This window comes from Hypanus sabinus, chromosome 22, assembly GCF_030144855.1.
Source record: "Hypanus sabinus isolate sHypSab1 chromosome 22, sHypSab1.hap1, whole genome shotgun sequence".
In the NCBI taxonomy this organism is placed as follows: domain Eukaryota; kingdom Metazoa; phylum Chordata; class Chondrichthyes; order Myliobatiformes; family Dasyatidae; genus Hypanus; species Hypanus sabinus.
This window is the reverse complement of record NC_082727.1, coordinates 56,851,951-56,870,774: the sequence shown is the minus strand read 5'-3', so window position 1 is coordinate 56,870,774 and position 18,824 is coordinate 56,851,951. Positions and strand designations below refer to the sequence as shown.

The window sequence follows — 18,824 nt, the reverse complement described above, 5'->3', positions numbered from 1 at the left end:
ATAATGGACGCTGCCTTTCTGAGAGACTGCTCCCTGAAAATGTGTCTGGGTACTTTGTAGGCTGGTACCCAAGATGGAGCTGACTAGATTTTACAACCTTCTGCAGATTCTTCTGGTCCTGTGCAGTAAACAACACCCCCCCCCCTCCCATACCTGACAGTCTAGCAGCTTGTCATGATGCTCTCCATGGTATATCTCCATGGTTTTAGAGTGTTCTTGTTGACATACAAAATTTCTTCAAACTCCTAATAAAGTTTAGTTGCTGTCTTGCCTTCTTTATAGCTGCATCGATATGTTGGGACCAGGTTAGATCCTCAGAGATCTTGACACCCAGGAACTTGAAACTCCTCACTCTCTCCACTTCTGATCCCTCTATAATGATTGGTATGTGTTCCTTTGTCTTACCCTTCCTGAAGTCTACAATCAGCTCTTTCATCTTACTGACGTTGAGTGCAAGGTTGTTGCTGTGACACCACTCCACTAGTTGGTATATCTTGCTCCTGTATGCACTCTTGTCTCCATCTGAGATTCTACCAACAGTGGTTGTATCATCACCAAATTTAAAGATGGTATTTGAGCTATGCTTAGCCACACAGTCATGGGTTTAGAGAGAGTAGAGCAGTGGGCTAAGCACACCCCCCTGAGGTGCACCAGTGCTGATCATCAGACTGAATCTTTCTAGGAAATATCGGTAGTTTTGCAAGTTTGGGACTTGATAAATGCATATTTGAATGTAGAAGTCCTAAATTAGTTAAAGAATTCATTCAGAGACTGGATCAATATATCCCACTACTGTTGGAGCAAGACCCTGCTGAAACTGCCTGGCATTTACACTGGGAGATCTACAGTAATTTTGGGTATGTCTTTCACAGATTGGACAAACTGAGCTGTGAAACCTGCCAATGGGGCAGCACAATTGCAGCAATTAGCATAGCATTATTACAGTACCAGTGACCCAGGTTCAATTCCTGCTGCTGCCTGTAAGGAGTTTGTACGTTCTCCCTGTGACCACATGGATTTCCTCCAGGTGTTCCAGTTTCCTCCCACTATCCAAAGACTTATGGGTTAGTAAGCTAATTGGTCTCATGGGTGTAATTGGGTGGTGGGGACATTTTGGGCCAGAGACCCTGTTATCCTGCTGAATCTCTGAATAAATAAGTTAGGTGAGCAGATTTTTCACTATCCTACTTAGCTCTAGAACAGGGGCTCCCAATCTGTTCATGCTATGAATACCTACCATTAACCAACTTGTCCCTGGTTGGGAACTCCTGCTCTGGAACCACATATGGCCTTAGTCAGTTGAGTTCAAGCACTTTTGACTTCTGACCTAAAATAAGTGCAGGACAGTTGCAGGACTATTGGAACAGTGTGAAAAGGCGGCATCCAGTTGGCAAAACCAAGTGCTTGAATTGCTTCCAAACGTCTTTCAAAAAAAACTTAACTGTTTAAGCACAGAGCTTAGTTTCCATAGTTCAATCAGCCTAGCCACTTCCATTTCCCAAGATTCAAGATCACTTATCATCGGGTATGTCAAAATATATAGTGAAATGCCTCGTTTGTATCAACAACCAACACACCTAAGGATGTGCTGGTGTCAGGCCGCAAGTGCTAACTCCAACTCCTACCCTCCGCCTGAGAGGGCAGGCAACCCCCTTCTTTAACCATTCCTTGAAGAAACAACATTCTAGACCATGCAGTGTTCCTGAGTATCGGACTGGAGCATCAGCTAAGGATTTTGCTCTTGTGCTTCCATCTTTTCAAATGAGTTTTTCTGATGCAATTGCACTGAAAATAACAGAGCACTCACTGGTCTGAATGTACATTTTGTCTGGTTATGATATTTTCCTTTCATTTTGAGGTTTGAGTGATGAACACATGACAGACATCAAAGGTAACAGCAAAGATTGTTTACAAACAATGGCACAGATTTTACAAGCAACATCTTAAAGATTGCTGTTGGTGATGCTCTAGAGTGGCCTGGTCAGATTTGGTCATTGTAATTGTACATTTAGTAGCTTTGTGTGACAATATATTTGACCCCAGTATGTAGGCTTCATGCAGATGGGATTACAGTAACTCTATCCTGTTTCATGGTTATCCGTCTTCTGAATGTAAGCACTCAATTACAATTAAATATTAATGTTGCCTCTAGCCTTGGCATTAGTAAATGAAAGGTTAGTTAAAACGACTTAAACCTAGATTAGCGTATTGCGCATCCTCACACTCAAAAAATTATTTTTCCAAATCTTTTATTTTCGATCTACATAGTGTTCAAATTATGTGGAAGTAAAAGAATGAAATTCAAGGGTGGGATGTCAAAACAATGCAATAGGCTGAAAATTGCACCAGCAGATCTGTGGTCTTGATATTTCATCCTATTCCTTTATGTGTTTTTTCTGTAAATATGTTAATCATGCCTCATTAAGGATGGCAGAGCATTATAACCAAACTGATTATACAATAATTAATTCTTTTGCAAATGTCTTTTCAGCATTGTAAAAGGCTTTTTTAAAGCCTCATTCTGCTTCTACCTCCTCTAACCTGCTTTATCACACATTGTACACATGACAAAATTGAGTGAGGTATTTGCATTTTGTACGCACAGCTAAGCTTTTAACTGCAACTTTTGATTATATCCATAAACAAATCCTTAGCAACCTGTGTATACTAGCAATGACGTTGAGCGACCAGGTACTGCTGTTCAAAAGGTGCACCTCCCCTGCACAAAGTGGCATTTATTTGGTATTGGGACAAAGGTACATATCAAAGAAAAGGGGAGATCAGCTTTATTTGTCACAAATCGGCATCGATCATGCTGGGCAGCCCACAGGTGTCCCAATGCTCCTGGCACCAGTGTTGCATGGCCAAACTCACCAATCCTCACTGTAGGTCCTCAGAATGTGAGAGGAAACTGGAGCACCGAATGAAACCTGTGCGGCCACGGGGGAACGTACAAACTCCTCACAGACAGCGACAGGAGTTGAACCCTGATCTTACAGTTGGCACTGTAATAGCCTGACATTAACCACTGGGCTACCACCATAATCATCATTATTATGTGTCTTGACATACGATGTAGGTGATCATGATTAGAATTTATTTTAGAACTTGTTTATTTAAACCCTACATCCATCCCACAACCTGAGGGACTAAAAATCTTTGAGTTATAACTCTGTCACAATGTACAGACATGTGAACTTAAAAGTCTAATGGCTTGTAGAAAGAAGTTGTCTCGTAGCCTTTAATGGTGCGGTAGCGTTTGCCAGACAGAAGCAGCTGAAACAGTTAATGGTTGGGGTGACTGGTGTCCCCGATGATCTCCCAGGCCTTCTTTCTGCGCCTGCTGCTATAAGTGTCCTCAATGGAGGGAAGTTTACATCCACAGATGCACTCGGCTGTCCATACCACTCTCTGCAGTGCCCAGCATTCAAGGTTGGTGCAGTTCCTGTACCAGGTGGTGATACAGCCAGTCAGGATGCTCTCAGTGGTGCCCCTGTAGGAGGTATTGAGGATTTGGGGACCCATGCCGAACAACTTCAGTCACCTGAGGGGGAAGAGACGCTGTTGTGCTTTTCTTGCCACAAAGTTGGTGTGTACAGTCCAGGTGAGATCATGATTCTTGGCAAATTTTTCTACAGAGGTGGTTTACCATTGCCGACTTCTGAGCAGTGTCTTTACAAGACGAGTGACCCCAGCCATTGTCAATACTCTACAGAGATTGTCTGCCTGGCATAACCAGGACTTATGATATGCACCAGCTGCTCCTAAGACCATCCACCACCTGCTCCCATAGCTTTACGTGACCCTGATCAAGGGGCTAAACGGATGCTATACCTTGCCCAAGGGTGACCTGAAGGTTAGCAGAGGGAAGAAGCATCTTCCACCTTCTTTGGTAGAGAGGCATCTCCACCCTACCAGCCAATCCTTGCTACCATGCCACCCTGATAAAGGTTCTTGTACAGGGATTGTCCTTGTTATTCTGTATTCGATTGGATCATAAAACATAGAAGCAGGACTGGGCCATTCAGTCCTACAGTAGTTTCTGGATGTTCTACCCTTATCCTTGATACTTAAAGCCCTACAACAAAAATAGCTAACACCTCCTTCAACATTTTTAATGATTTTGTTTCAACCACTTACAAAGGAAGGAGAGAGATCAAGAGGAGACGGGGGAAATGGGCATTCATGAGTTTAAACTTTTGTTTATATTTCAAGCAAGAAGATAAGAAATTTGTTGCTGAGACTGCTGATGCTGGAATCTTGAGCAACAAACGATCTGCTGGAGGAATTAATATGTTGTGTAACAGCTGTGGGAGGGAAGACCCGCTATCTGAAAAGAAACTTAATGAAGTGAAATTCATTAAACATGCCTAAAATGTTCCACCAGGTTAGAGAAGCTAACAGAAGTGACCACACTCTAGATGAGAGATTTTCCCCCTGAAGGAGTGAAAGAAAGAGTGGGATGGAAAGGTTTAGAAGGAAACTGCAACAGCACAAGCAGCTGCAGACTCGTGGAGTGGAAGGCAGGATTGGGGGAGGTCGGATGGAGCAGAGGCCTCGAGGTCCTCGAGGGAGAGAAGAAGGTGGGCATTGCAAAAGAGAAAGCAGGCAGAGGAGGGGGAAAGTCCGTGGAGGAGTTTAAATATAAGATGGAAAATGTGGAGTGCAGTGAAACTAAAAACCAACATAAACCAGAAAGGACAGAGTTGAGTCTCCTTGGCTGGACAGTATGATATATAACAGTTCAGCTCAGGATCAACTGAGAATGGAGAGCAAAGGGCAAGTCATAAACTTTGAAGTAATTGAATGTGGAGGCGACAACAGCATGCATGAGAAATCATGACTGCTGGAAAGAGAAAGCTGAATGCCATTGGAAGCTGGCTCGGAGTCTGCAAATGTTATCAATAACTTCAGTAACTGTGGAATCTCCAAAGCAGATGTCACCATTCAAGTATTTTTACATAGTACGCTCAGCTCATTCATAGTTAACAATTCCTCATAGCCTTGCTTCATCATTGTTAGAGAAAAAACTTCTGTCTTAAAAGATTCAAGATTGTTTATTGTCATTCTTCAGTAAAGGAAAATGAAATTTATGTTTGTTACATTGGATTCAATGCAGCATAAAACACAATAAGCATAAAGAACACAATAAAAAACACAATAAATATGAAAATAAAAACAATCCTATAAAACACAATGTATTAGTAGCTGTTATGTACACAGACTGATTGCATGTACATAAAGTGGCACTAGGTGATGTGTATGTAGTGGTAGTGTGGGGTGGTGGGCTGGGTTAATAGATGGAGGTGTTGATCAGCCTGATGGCCTGGGGGAAGTAACTGCTCTTGAATCTGGTGGCCTGTGCGTGAATGTTGATGGCAGTGGTACAGACAGTCCATAAGCAGGGTGGGTGGGATCCCTCATGATATTGCTGTCATTACCGATCTTTGTGACATTACAGATCTGGATTGGAAATACAGGGCATAGAATTCTACGAAGTGCCACCATTGCGTGGATGTGCCATTCAATGGCATTAGTGAGCACTGCCAGCTCACTGGCTGCTGCACTGGTACCGGCTCGTTCAGGCATTTGAGCTATAATAACCCTCCCCCTCACTGATATAATGGAGTTGCCCACACTTTTGTTTCCTCTGCTTTCTCCCAAAATCCTGGCTGTCTCCCTATCAACTAATTTTAAGGGCCAATTACAAAATGAGTTATAAAAAGGACTCCCCACCCCTTCTCCAAATGTTCTTTGGTATACACCTCATCAGGTCGCTCTGCATTTTTCTGTCAAGAACTCTCAACTCTCAATGTATTGAACTAGAGTGTGAGGAATGGTGATGACCTCCTATCTCAACCCCCCCCCCCTCCAAACGAGAAGCAGCAAGGACTGAACTGAACCATACAAGTAGGAACCCTGTAAGTGTTGGATGTCCTTCTCCATGGCTAATATTTATGAGTTCTTTTGCTCTCTTTTGGCACTTAGTTTTTGCTCAGAAATAGGACAGCTGGAATGGTCAAAGCTTGAATAATTTGTTCCAGTTTGTTCCCCAGTCTTCTTAGAAATAGGAATGACATCACATAGGCATTGGTTGAACTTCATGCCAAATACAAATTCAAAGTTCAAAGTAAATTTATTATCTAAGTACATATATGTCTCCATAATAAAACCCTGAGATACTCAGCAAATACAAAGAAGCAAAAAACTTTAGCAAAATAATAATAATAATAAATAAGCAAAAAATACTGAGAATATGTGATGAACAATCCTTGAAAATGGAGGTCTATAGGTTGTGGCAACACACACAAAATGCTGGTGGTACGAGGCCAGGCAGCATCTATAGGGAGAAGCGCTGTTGACGTTTCGGGCCGAGACCCTTTGTCAGGACTGAAACGTTGACAGCGCTTCTCCCTATAGATGCTGCCTGGCCTGCTGCATTCCACCAGCATTTTGTGTGTGTTGCTTGAATTTCCAGCATCTGCAGATTTCCTCGTGTTTGTCTATAGGTTGTGGAAAAGTTTAGCCCCGGGTGAGTGAAGTTATCCCCACTAGTTCAAAAGCCTAATGGTTGATGTCCCTGACCTGGTGGTGTGAGTCCTGAAGCTCCAGTACCTTCTTCCTGTTGGCAGCAGTGAGAAGAGAGCATGTTCTGGATGGTGGGGAGCCCCTGATGATGGATACTGTTTTGCTGTGACAATGCTCTAGGTAGACGTGCTCAGCGGTGGGGAGGGCTTTACCCGTGATGAACTGGACCATATCCATAACTGTTTGTAGGCTTCTCTATTCAAGGGCATTGGTGATTCCATACCAGGCCATGATGCAACCAGCCAATATACTCTCCACCACACATCTGTGGAAATTTGTCAAGGTCTTAGATGACATTGCAAATCATCATCAGAGACCCCTCCATCTAGGACGTGCTGAACCTTTGCAAACTTCTAAGAAAGTAGAGGTGTTGCTGTGCTTTCTTTGTAATGGCACTTATGTGCTGAATACAACATCCAGATTGGATAATGGGTTCACATGAATGGGCCGTATTGCCTGATTCTGTACCTACTGTATGTCTTACAAAGCTGATATCATCATAGCAAGCAGACAATGGGAAACCTCAGGGCTATAGAAGACTTCAGGACTATAGGTCCTGAAAATAGTCCTCAATATAGGAAACTGCAAATTCTGTTTGAGTTAAAGTTCTGAAGCGACTTTGTTTCTGTCAGTGTAAATTGAAGACATATAGGTTATCAAAGACGTACAAACAACAAATAGAGTTCATTTCAAATTTTCCAAGCACCATAGTGGGAGTTCACAGTACTGCAGAGAGTTTGGTATTTTCATTTTCATCTGGTGACTTTGACATAAAACTGAAAGATCCTGAGACAGCACCTTGCTGTTAAAAGACTGTGAAACATCAGCTTCTTTTTTTTTCACTTAAAAACATCGTCCTCTGTGAGAATGAGAGCTGTGGCTCCTACCCTGGCTCTACAATAAATTCTCACCGTGAATCCATGCACTACTCAATAACCCAACAACTCAGTGCAATATTCTAGGATTCCTTGCTCTCTCACTGCATTGCTCTAATGAAATGACCCGTACAGATAGCATGCAAACCAGGGGGTTTCACTGTAACTCAGGTTCAAATTTATTGCCTTTCACATGTATATCCCCAAACAGAAAAATGTTCCTCTGGATGAAAGCACGTAGATAGAGTGAATGTGGAGAGGATATTTCCTATAGTAGGGGAGTCTATGACTAGAGGACACCACCTCAGAATAGAGGGACGTCCATTTAGAACAGAGATGAGGAGGAATTTCTTTAGCCAGTGGTGGTGAATCTGTGGAATTCATTGCCACAGGCAGCTGTGGAGGCCAGGTCATTGTGTGTATGTAAGGTGGAGGTTGGTAGGTTCTTGCTTGGTCAGGGAATGGAAAGTTATGGGGAGGAGGCAGAAAAATGAGGCTGAGAGGGAAAATGGATCAGCCATGATGAAATAGTGGAGTGTTCTCGATGGACTCATACACTTTGGTGGAAGAAATAAACGGACAGAGTATTATTTAGATGGGAGAGTTCAAAATGCAGAGATGCAAAGAGACCTGGGAGTCCTTGTGTAAGATACCCTAAAGGTTAACCTGCAGGTTGAGTTGGTTGTGCAGAAGGCGAATGCAATGTTTGCATTCATTTCTAGAGGTATAGAATATAAGAGCAGGGATGTGATGTTGAGGCTCTGTAAGGCACTTGTGAGACCACATTTGGAGTATTGTGTGCAGTTTAGGGCTCCTTATTTTAGAAAGAATATGCTGACATTGGAGAGGGTTCAGAGAAGATTCACGAGAATGATTCCAGGAATGAGAGGGTTACCATATGAGGAATGTCTGGCAGCTTTTAGGCTGTATTCCCTGGAGTTCAGGAGAATGAGGGGGGACTCTCATAGAAACATTCCAAATGTTAAAAGGCCTGAACAAATTAGATATGGCAAAGTTATTTCCCATGGTAGGGGATTCGAGGACAAGAGGGCACGACTTCAGGATTGAAGGACGTCCTTTTAGAACTGAGATGTGGAGAAATTACTTTAGTCAGAGGGTGGTAAATCTGTGGAATTTGTTGCCATGAGTGGATGTGGAGGCCAAGTCATTGGGTGTATTTAAGGCAGAAATAGATAGGTTCTTGATTAGCCAGGGCATCAAAATATGGGGTGAAAGCAGGGGAGTGGGGATAACTGGATGAAGTGGATCAGCCCATGATTGAAGGGCTGAGCAGACTTGATGGGACGAATGGCCTACTTCTGCTCCTAAATCTTATGGTCTTATGGACTGAGTGGCCTAATTCTGTTCCTATCTCTAATGGTTTTATGGTCTAAGATGCACAACACAGTACATATAACTCACATACATAACACAAAGTAATATTAACTAGTAAATTTGTGGCACAAGTTAAAAAGTAAAAAATATAGCCTTATAACCATATAACAATTACAGCACGGAAACAGGCCATCTCAGCCCTTCTAGTCCGTGCCGAACGCTTACTCTCACCTAGTCCCACCGACCTGCACTCAGCCCATAACCCTCCATTCCTTTCCTGTCCATATACCTATACAATTTTTTTTTAAATGACAAAATTGAACCTGCCTTTACCACTTCTACTGGAAGCTTGTTCCACACAGCTACCACTCTCTGAGTAAAGAAATTCCCCCTCGTGTTACCCCTAAACTTTTGCCCCTTAACTCTCAACTCATGTCCTCTTGTTTGAATCTCCCCTACTCTCAATGGAAAAAGCCTATCCACATCAACTCCATCTATCCCCCTCATAATTTTAAATACCTCTATCAAGTCCCCCCTCAACCTTCTACGCTCCTAAGAATAAAGACCTAACTTGTTCAACCTTTCCCTGTAACTTAGGTGCTGAAACCCAGGTAACGTTCTAGTAAATCTCCTCTGTACTCTCTCTAATTTGTTGACATCTTTCCTATAATGCGGTGACCAGAACTGTACACAATACTCCAAATCTGGCCTCACCAATGCCTTGTACAATTTTAACATTACATCCCAACTCCTATACTCAATTCTCTGATTTATAAAGGCCAGCATACCTAAAGGTTTCTTCACCACCCTATCCATATGAGATTCCACCTTCAGGGAACTATGCACCATTATTCCTAGATCACTCTGTTCTACTGCATTCCTCAATGCCCTACCATTTACCATGTATGCCCTATTTTGAATATTCCTACCAAAATGTAGCACCTCAAACTTAACAGCATTAAACTCCATCTGCCATCTTTCAACCCACTCTTCTAACTGGCCTAAATCTCTCTGCAAGCTTTGAAAACCTACTTCATTATCCACAACGCCACCTATCTTAGTATCATCTGCATACTTACTAATCCAATTTACCACCCCATCATCCAGATCATTAATGTATATGACAACATTACATTACAACATTACAACAACATCGGACCCAGTACAGATCCCTGAGGCACACCACTTGTCACCAGCCTCCAACCTGACAAACAGTTATACACTGCTACTCTCTGGCATCTCTCATCCAGCCACTGTTGTATCCATTTTACTACTTCAATATTAATACCTAATGATTGAACCTTCCTAACTAATCTTTCATGTGGAACCTTGTCAAAGGCCTTACTGAAGTCAATATAGACAACATCCACTGCTTTACCCTCGTCAACTTTCCTAGTAACCTCTTCAAAAAATTCAATAAGCTTTGTCAAACATGACCTTTCACGCACAAATGCATGTTGAATGTTCCTAATCAGACCCTATCTATCCAGATAGTTATATATACCATCTCTAAGAATACTTTCCATTAATTTACCCACCACTGATGTCAAACTTACAGGCCGATAATTGCTAGGTTTACTCTTAGAACTCTTTTTAAACAATGGAACCACATGAGCAATACGCCAATCCTCCGGCACCATACCCGTTTCTAATGACATTTGAAATATTTCTGTCAGAGCCCCTGCTATTTCTACACTAACTTCCCTCAAGGTCCTAGGGAATATCCTGTCAGGACCCGGAGACTTATCCACTTTTATATTCTTTAGAAGCTCTAGTACTTCTTCTTCTTTAATCATCATAGTTTCCATAACTACCCTACTTGTTTCCCTTACCTTACACAATTCAATATCCTTCTCCTTAGTGAATACCGATGAAAAGAAATTGTTCAAAATCTCGCCCATCTCTTTTGGCTCCACACATAGCTGTCCACTGATTCTCTAAATGACCAATTTTATCTCTCACTATCCTTTTGCTATTACTATAACTATAGATACCTTTTGGATTTATTTTCACCTTACTTGCCAAAGCAGCCTCATATCTTCTTTTAGCTTTTCTAATTTCTTTCTTAAGTTTCTTTTTACATTCTTTATATTCCTCGAGCACCTCATTTACTCCATGCTGCCTATATTTATTGTAGATCTCTCTTTTTCCAAACCAAGTTTCCAATATCCTTTGAAAACCATGGCTCTCTCAAACATCTAACCTTTCCTTTCAACCTAACAGGAACATAAAGATTTTGTACCCTCAAAGTTTCACCTTTAAATGATCTCCATTTAATATAATGCTACTGGTGCTTCATAGGTGGTGGCAGAAAGTTCAGTAGTCTTACGGTCTGGAAGAAGAAGCTGTTTCCCATCCTAACAGTTCTCGTCCTGCTGCTACAGTACCTCTTGCCTGATGGTAGGAAGTCAAAGAGATTGCTGGATGGATGAGAGAGGTCATTGATAATGCCAAGGACCCTGCTCCTGACAAATATCTCTGATAGATGAAAGAGAAACCCCGATGATCCTCTCAGAAGTCCTCAAAATCCTTTGTTGAGACCTGTGGTCAGAAGCCTTACAATATCCATACTAGATGGTGATGCAGCAATATATATATTTATATGTGACAATATCGACAGATTTATCAATTTACAGAGAGCTGTTGAATTAAAGGCCATTGCAGTTCTACATAAATGCTTTTGAGGATGGATATCAAAAGCTGATTAGTTTCATGTTGCTTCTGAAAAATACTATCTCAATATGATGGAGTGAATAATTACCCTCTGCTCTCTCAACCTATGGGGGTTTAGAGCAGCGATGAATGTCCTCCATCTCTGGTGGTGTTCAGGGCTCTCCTCATTGTCTCAGTTTTCATTACTGTCAGTCTTGCGAGTTCTAGGTGGAGACTTGGGAATACTGTCACACTCAGATGTAGAAGGATTCCTCATTGCAGTTTATGTAGCAGTTTTGTTTGACCAGTCAGGGTTGTTAGCTCTGAGTTGAACCCCTGAACCTGGAGGACCAGTAGAAACTCTTAGTTTCTTAGTCCCTTTGAGCTGTTTGACATGGGAAACCATACCAAGATCCAAAGCATAAAGCCCTGACTCCAGATTACATAGTTCTGTGGGTCATTGAGGCACTCAAGCCTCCAAACCCATATACAAACCTGAGGTTCATTTTCCTGTGGGCAAACTCAGTAAAGTTATAGAATATTAACCATAACAGAATCAATGAAATGCCATCCTAGGACATTTCAACCAGAGTGCAAAAAACTGTGCAAGTGCCAAAAGAAGAAATAATAAATAAATAAATAAATAAATAAATAGATAGATAGATAGATAGATAGATAGATAGATAAGCAATAAGTATCAAGAAGATGAGATGAAGAGTCCATGCATTACTCAGACAATCCAGTACAATTTTATGGGATCCCTTGATATCTCAATGCATTGTTCAAATGAAATGATCTGCATGGAAAGCATGCAAACCAGAGGGTTTCACTGTACCTCAAGTTCAAGTTTATTGATACTCCATTGTATTCAACAGTACACATGTATATCCCCAAATGAAACAATGTTCCTCCGGGACAAGTACTTCCTAAACTTATTAGTTTTAAATGATCACTCAGCTTGGAAATTCCATGGAATCTATGAACACATTGTTCACTCGTTATGTGTCACGTTGTATAATGTAGGTGATCATGGTCTTTCCATGATCATGATTGGTCTTAGCAAATTTTTCTACAGAAGTACTTTGCCATTGCCTTCTTCTGGACAGTGTCTTCAAAAGACGGGTGACCTCAGCCACTATCAATACTCTTCAGAGATTATCTGCCTGTCATCAGTGGTTGCATAACCAGGACTTGTGATCTCGTGATATGCACCAGCTGTTCATACGACCATCCACCACCTGCTCCCATGGCTTCATGTGACTTTGATTGGGGGGGGGGGGGTGTTGGCTAAGCAGGTGTTACACCTTGTCTAAGGGTGACCTGCAGGCTAGTGGGGGAAGGAATGTCTTACATCTCCTCCGGTAGAGATGTATCTCCACCCTACCACCCTCTATCAACACAGATCAGGCTGCAATACTAGAGATTTAATTCTAACACTATGCATCTCCATAATTCTTCCAGCTATTTCAATTTTATCCAGAACATGTTCTCACCAATGTGAGAACAATAACTAAGGAATTGATCTAAGATGGAACTGTTGAAGTTGAGTGACAGCTTACTGATGTTCAATAAGGTGAGAATGAGAATGAGGTTCTGGGCCTCCTTTGGCTGCTCTGGGTCTATGGACTCAACTTGGTTTGGAATGTTGATGCTTGCCTTTATTGTTTACATGATTTGTATTTTTTTCTCCTTCTCTTCACTTTGGGGTTGGACTTTTTTTTTCAGTTGGGTTCTTTTGGGTTTCTTGCCTTGTGGCTGGCTGTAAGCAGATGAATCTCAAGAATCTCAAGGACCAATCAAGTGTGACAGTGGAAAAGCGTTTATGGGACCAGAGGAGATAGCAGGGATACTTGGCATCAGTATTCACTACAGGAAAGAATCTTGGTGATTGTAGGGATGACTTACAGCAGATTGAAAAGCTTGAGCATATAGACATTAAGAAAGAGGATGTGCTGGAGCTTTTAGAAAGCATCAAGTTGGATAAGTCTCTGGGACCGGATGAGATGTTCCCCAAGCTACTGTGGGAGGCAAGGGAGAAGATTGCTGAGCCTCTGGCAATGACTTTTGCATCATCAATGGGGACGGGAGAGATTCCGGAGGGTTGGAGAGTTGCAGATGGTGTTCCCTTATTCAAGAAAGAGAATAGAGATAGCCGAAGAAATTTTAGACCCCAGTGTGTTACTTCAGTGGTTGGAAAGTTGCTGAAAAAGAAACTGAGAGGCAAGATTTATGAACCTTTGGAGAGGAATAATATGATTAGGAATAGTCATCATGGCTTTGTCAAAGGCAAGTCATGCCATACAAGCCTAATAGAATTTTTTGGGGATGTGACTAAACATGTTGATGAAGTTAGAGTAATAGATGTATTGTATATGAATTTCGGCAAGGCATTTGATTAAGTAACCCATGCAAGGCTTATTGAAAAAGTAAGGAGGCATGGGATCCAAGGGGACCTTACTTTGTGGATCCAGAATTGGCTTGCTCACAGAAGACAAAGAGTGGTTGTAGATGGGTCATATTCTACATGGAGGTCAGTGACCTACAGTGTGTCTCAAGGTTCTGCTCTGGGATTCTCTTTGTGATTTTTATAAATGACCTGGATGAGGAACTGAAGGGATGGGTTTTAAATTTGCTGATGATACAAAGGTTGGGGGTATTGTGGATAGTGTGGAGGGCTGTCCGAGGTTACAGTGGGACATTGATAGGATGCAAAACTGGGCTGAAAAGTCTCAGCTGGACTCAGACTGAGTTTACCCAGATAAGTGTGAGGTGGTTCATTTTGGTAGGTCAAATATGATGGCAGAATATACTATCAATGGTAAGACTCTTGGCAGTGTGGAGGGTCAGAGGGATCTTGGGGTCTGAGTCCATAGAACACTGAAAGCTGCTGCACAGGTTGACTTTGTGGTTAAGTAGGCATACAGTGCATTGGCCTTCATCAGCTGTGGGATTGAGTTTAAGAGCCGAGAGGTAATATTACAGCTATATTTGACCCTGGTCAGACCCCACTTGGAGTACTGTGCTCAGTTCTAGTTACCTCACTTCAGTAAAGATGTGGAAACTATAGAAAGGGTGCAAAGGAGATTTACAAGGATGTTGCCTGGATTGGGGAGCATGCCTTATGAGAATAGGTTGAGTGAACTTGGCCTTTTCTCCTTGGAGAAACGGAGGATGAGAGGTGACCTGATAGAGGTGTATAAGATGATGAGAGACATTGATCATGTGGATAGTCAGGGGCTTTTTCCCAGGGCTAAAATGGCTAGCATGAGAGGGCACAGTTTTAAGGTGCTTGGAAGTAGGTACAGAGGAGATGTCAGGGGTAAGTTTTTCATGCAGAGAGTGGTGAGTGCATGAAATGGGCTGCTGGCGAAGGTGGTGGAGGTGGATACGATAGGGTCTTTTAAGAGACTCCTGAACAGGTACATGCAACTTAGAAAAATAGAAGGCTATGGGTAACCCTAGGTAATTTCTAAGTAATTACATGTTCAGCACAGCATTGTGGGCCAAAGGGCCTGTATTGTGCTGCAGGTTTTCTATGTTTCTATGTTGAATACTTTATATATTCTTGGATAGTATATGTATTTTTTTTATCGAGAGGAATTCTGGATGGATCAGTAAGGGAACTTGCTGCCATTTTACTTCAGGAGATGAAACTTCTGATAAATTCTAAAGTAACCAGTCCTCTTGAGAATTCATAGACTTTGTGTTATTCCTCTTTTCTCCCCATTGCTGCAAACCACTGCAAGTTCTCATCGATCCTTCACTGGCACAAGGCAGAACTAAACAAACTGATCCCCTCTTGTAATGGAATTGTCAGAATGTGTGCTTCGCTGCTCAGCAATGGGTGATCAATGGACTTTCCTCTGGAAAGGTCAGAACTAGTCTCTTTTAAAGCAAGTTCAATTTATCATGTGAATAATGAGGAACAAATAATATTGACTGTGTGTGTTTTCACCAGCTAATTTGCTGAACTAAGTTTGATTCGGGAAAGGAAAAGATGAATGTGTATATGGGGGCTGGAAAGAATGCACAAATCATGTTATTAAATCACTGCATTTCAAGAAGACCATGTTTACAAGACACAGAACAGAGCAGTGTAGTAAAGTCACTAATCTAATATGCTGTTGTCCCTGAGACCAGGGAAGATGAAGCATCATAACAGCGGAAGATTAAAAGGCAGCATAGCTCACCTTGCCAATGATGCTTGTAATCACAGGTCCGTGACAAGGCGATCATCACTGCACAGTATAGAGGAAGGATGGCAGCACACAGTCTCCAGCTCTTCCCTTGGCCAATATTGGTGAAGCAGTGTAACTTCCCAGCTAAGTAGAAGGTGGTGAATCCCAGACCTGAAAAAGCAACTGGAACAAGGAGAACCTTATTTAAATCCTTGCAAGTTCTGCTTTGCAGCAGGAAAGTGCAATTAAAATGGAAAAACCACTTTGTGGCGGGGGCTCCTGCATTATTGAGTCTCGGACAAGGTTGTGGTGGGGGAGCAAGCTTCGGTAAAAGTAAATTCTCTATGTCAATGCTACCTAGAAAAAGTGTGGCCAGAGTGAGGCAAGCCGGCAGTCAGGTTTTCCAACATCTCGATGCAGGTTCAAAGAAGGAATGACAGTGGGTATATTTCATTAGGAGTTTGAGGAGATCTGGTATGTCACCAAAGGCACTCGCAAATTTCTACAGATGTACCATGGACAGCATTTCAAATGGCTCTATCACTATCAGGTATGGTGGAGGGGTGGGGTCTATTGCACATGATCGAAAGAAGCTGCAGAGAGTTGTGACAGAAACACGAGAAAATCTACAGATGCTGGAAATCCAAGGCAACAGACACAAAATGCTGGAGGAATTCAGTCAGTTCTATCATGTGCACTAGCCTCCATAGCATCCAGGACATCTTCAAGGAGTGATGCCTCAAAAAGGCAGCATCTATCTTTAAGGACCTCCATCACCCAGGTCATGCCCTCTTCTCATTGCTACCATCAGGAAGGAGATACAGGAGCCTGAAGACATACACTTGGTGATTCAGGAACAGCTTCTTCCCCTCTGCCATCAAAGTTATGAATGGATATTGACCCATTAACACTACCTCACTACTGTTTAATTTAATTTACTATTTTTACTATTTTAATTTAATTTACCAGTTTTACTATTTAATTTAATTCCTCACCTGCTTATCAGCCCCCCCCCCCCAGTGTCCATCCTCCTTTCCTTTCCCCAATGGTCCACTCTCCTGTCTTATCAGATTCCTTCTTCTCCAACCTTTCACACCCACCTGACTTCACCTATCACCTTCTAGCCTGTCCTCCTTGTCTTTCCCCTGCCTTTTCAGCCTGGCATCTTCCCCTTTCCTTTCCAGTCCTGATGAAGGGGCTTGGCCAGAATTGTTGACTGTTTATTTCCATGGATATTGCCTGACCTGCTGAGTTCCTCCAGTATTTTGTGTGTGTAACTTTGGATTACCAGCATCTGTCGAATCTATTTTGCCAATGATTTCCTAGCTGAGGCCTATTCTCGATGCCAGACGGAAATAAACCATTCTACCTCATTATATCCAACTTGTGGAGATCTTCCCAAGCTACTTTGAGATTTGAATACATTTTTGGAGGCACAGCTGTTTCAGATATATAGCATTGCCCCAGGTTATACCGTTGGCACGTAGAATATATTCTCTCAGATAAAGCCAGGTGAGGAAAGTTGAACAATTCTTGATTCAGTTTGCAACATCTCAGATAATGAAGCACTCATTCCTGCTTTACCATTTCAGGAATCGTGTACAATAAAGCAGGCTCTCAATGTCCCCACTGTGAGAGGTGGAAATGGGCAAGGCCAGCCAACAGGGCTCTGGTAAAGCTGTACGGGCCAATCCCCTGTACAGCGGATTACAGAAACATTGATGAACTCCAACATAAACATCGCCTTTGGACCATAGAGACAGGAGATCATCAATGGCCTACACTCCACTGGGAGCTAAGGGCCCAAGAGGAAGAATTAGTACAACAAATTCAAGCATTCCAGCACAGCTAAGTACATCCCAAGCATATGACCTTCAGCGCCTAGAAGGATAATAGCTGAGACATGAGATTGTCAGCACCTACAAATTCCCTGCAAGCTGAACACTCTCTCACTATCTCATCATTGTCACTGGACCTGAAGCTTCCAATGCCCAGTCCTACAGCACCCAGGGAATACTTCCACAGTACAAATGCCCTTGGAAAGATGATAGTTGAATGCGATTAAGGACTCACAATGAATTTTCACATTCCTATAACCAATGTAAAAATAACCGTTGCCGCTGGAGCAACCAGTTAATACGAGTCTAAGCTTGCCAGAGGTTGCCAAACCCAGGACACTCAGACAACTCTTTCCGGAAATCTAATTCCACCACCTTGGTGAAATATTTCATCTGCTTTTCAGAAACAGAATCAGGTTTACTATCTCCGGCATATGTTGTGAAATTTGTTGACTTTGTGGCAGCAGTACAACCAATACATAATAATAGAAAAAAAAACAAACCGTGAATTTCAGTAAGTATATATATTAAAATAAGTAGTGCAAAAATAAGAAGGTAGTGAGGTAGTGTTCATGGGTTCAATGTCCATTCAGAAAACAGATGGCAGAGCGGAAGAAACTGTTCCTGAATAGGTAAATGTGTGCCTTCAAGCTCCTGTACCTCCTTCCTAATTGTAACAATGAGATCAAGGCATGTCCTGGGTGATGGGGTCCTTAACGATAGACACCGCCTTTTTGAGGTATGGCTCCTTGAAGATGTCCTGGATACTACGGAGGCAAGTGCCCATGATGGGGCTGACTCAGTTTACAACTCCTGGCAGATTATTTTGCTTCTGTCCCATATTCTCCCACCCAATACCAGATGGTGAGTTGGCCAGTTAAAAAGCTCTCCACAACAAATCTGTAGAAATTTTTGAGTGTTTTTGGTGACACGTCGAATCTCCTCAAACTCCTAATGAACTATAGCTGCTGCTGCGCCTTCTTTCTAGCTGCATCGATATTTTGGGCCCAGGATCGATCCTCAGCAAATTGACACCCAAGAACTTGAAATTGCTCATCATCATTTGACGGAAATAGTAAAGATCAGGAATTCAATGTTGAGCTAATCATGCCTTTGAACTTGGCCTTGCACTATATTAACACTCCATCTAAATCTCCGTATGTATTCACAATCATCAATGGAAACACAGCCTTTGAAAACTGTTCCCAGTTCAAATGGGATCAGCTACAAAGGCATTAATTTCAGACGTTGTTTGCTGTCTCTCAGGCTGTCTACACAATATATTAGAAACCACAAGCTGATGGAGGGGCCACTTTGATCTCTTCAATTCATTTTGGCTTCTTCCTTTAGGGATACAT

At 42.2% G+C, this 18,824-nt stretch overlaps 1 protein-coding gene across 1 annotated transcript in view; it reads right to left on the bottom strand.

Annotated features, from left to right (window-relative positions):
- LOC132379644 (phospholipid phosphatase 4-like) overlaps positions 1–18,824 on the bottom strand; it is a 296,084-nt gene that overhangs the window by 8,844 nt on the left and 268,416 nt on the right. Inside the window, exon 6 of the mRNA XM_059947813.1 lies at positions 15,641–15,811. Coding sequence (XP_059803796.1) covers positions 15,641–15,811 — 171 coding nt within the window. The remainder of the gene's footprint in view (positions 1–15,640; positions 15,812–18,824) is intronic.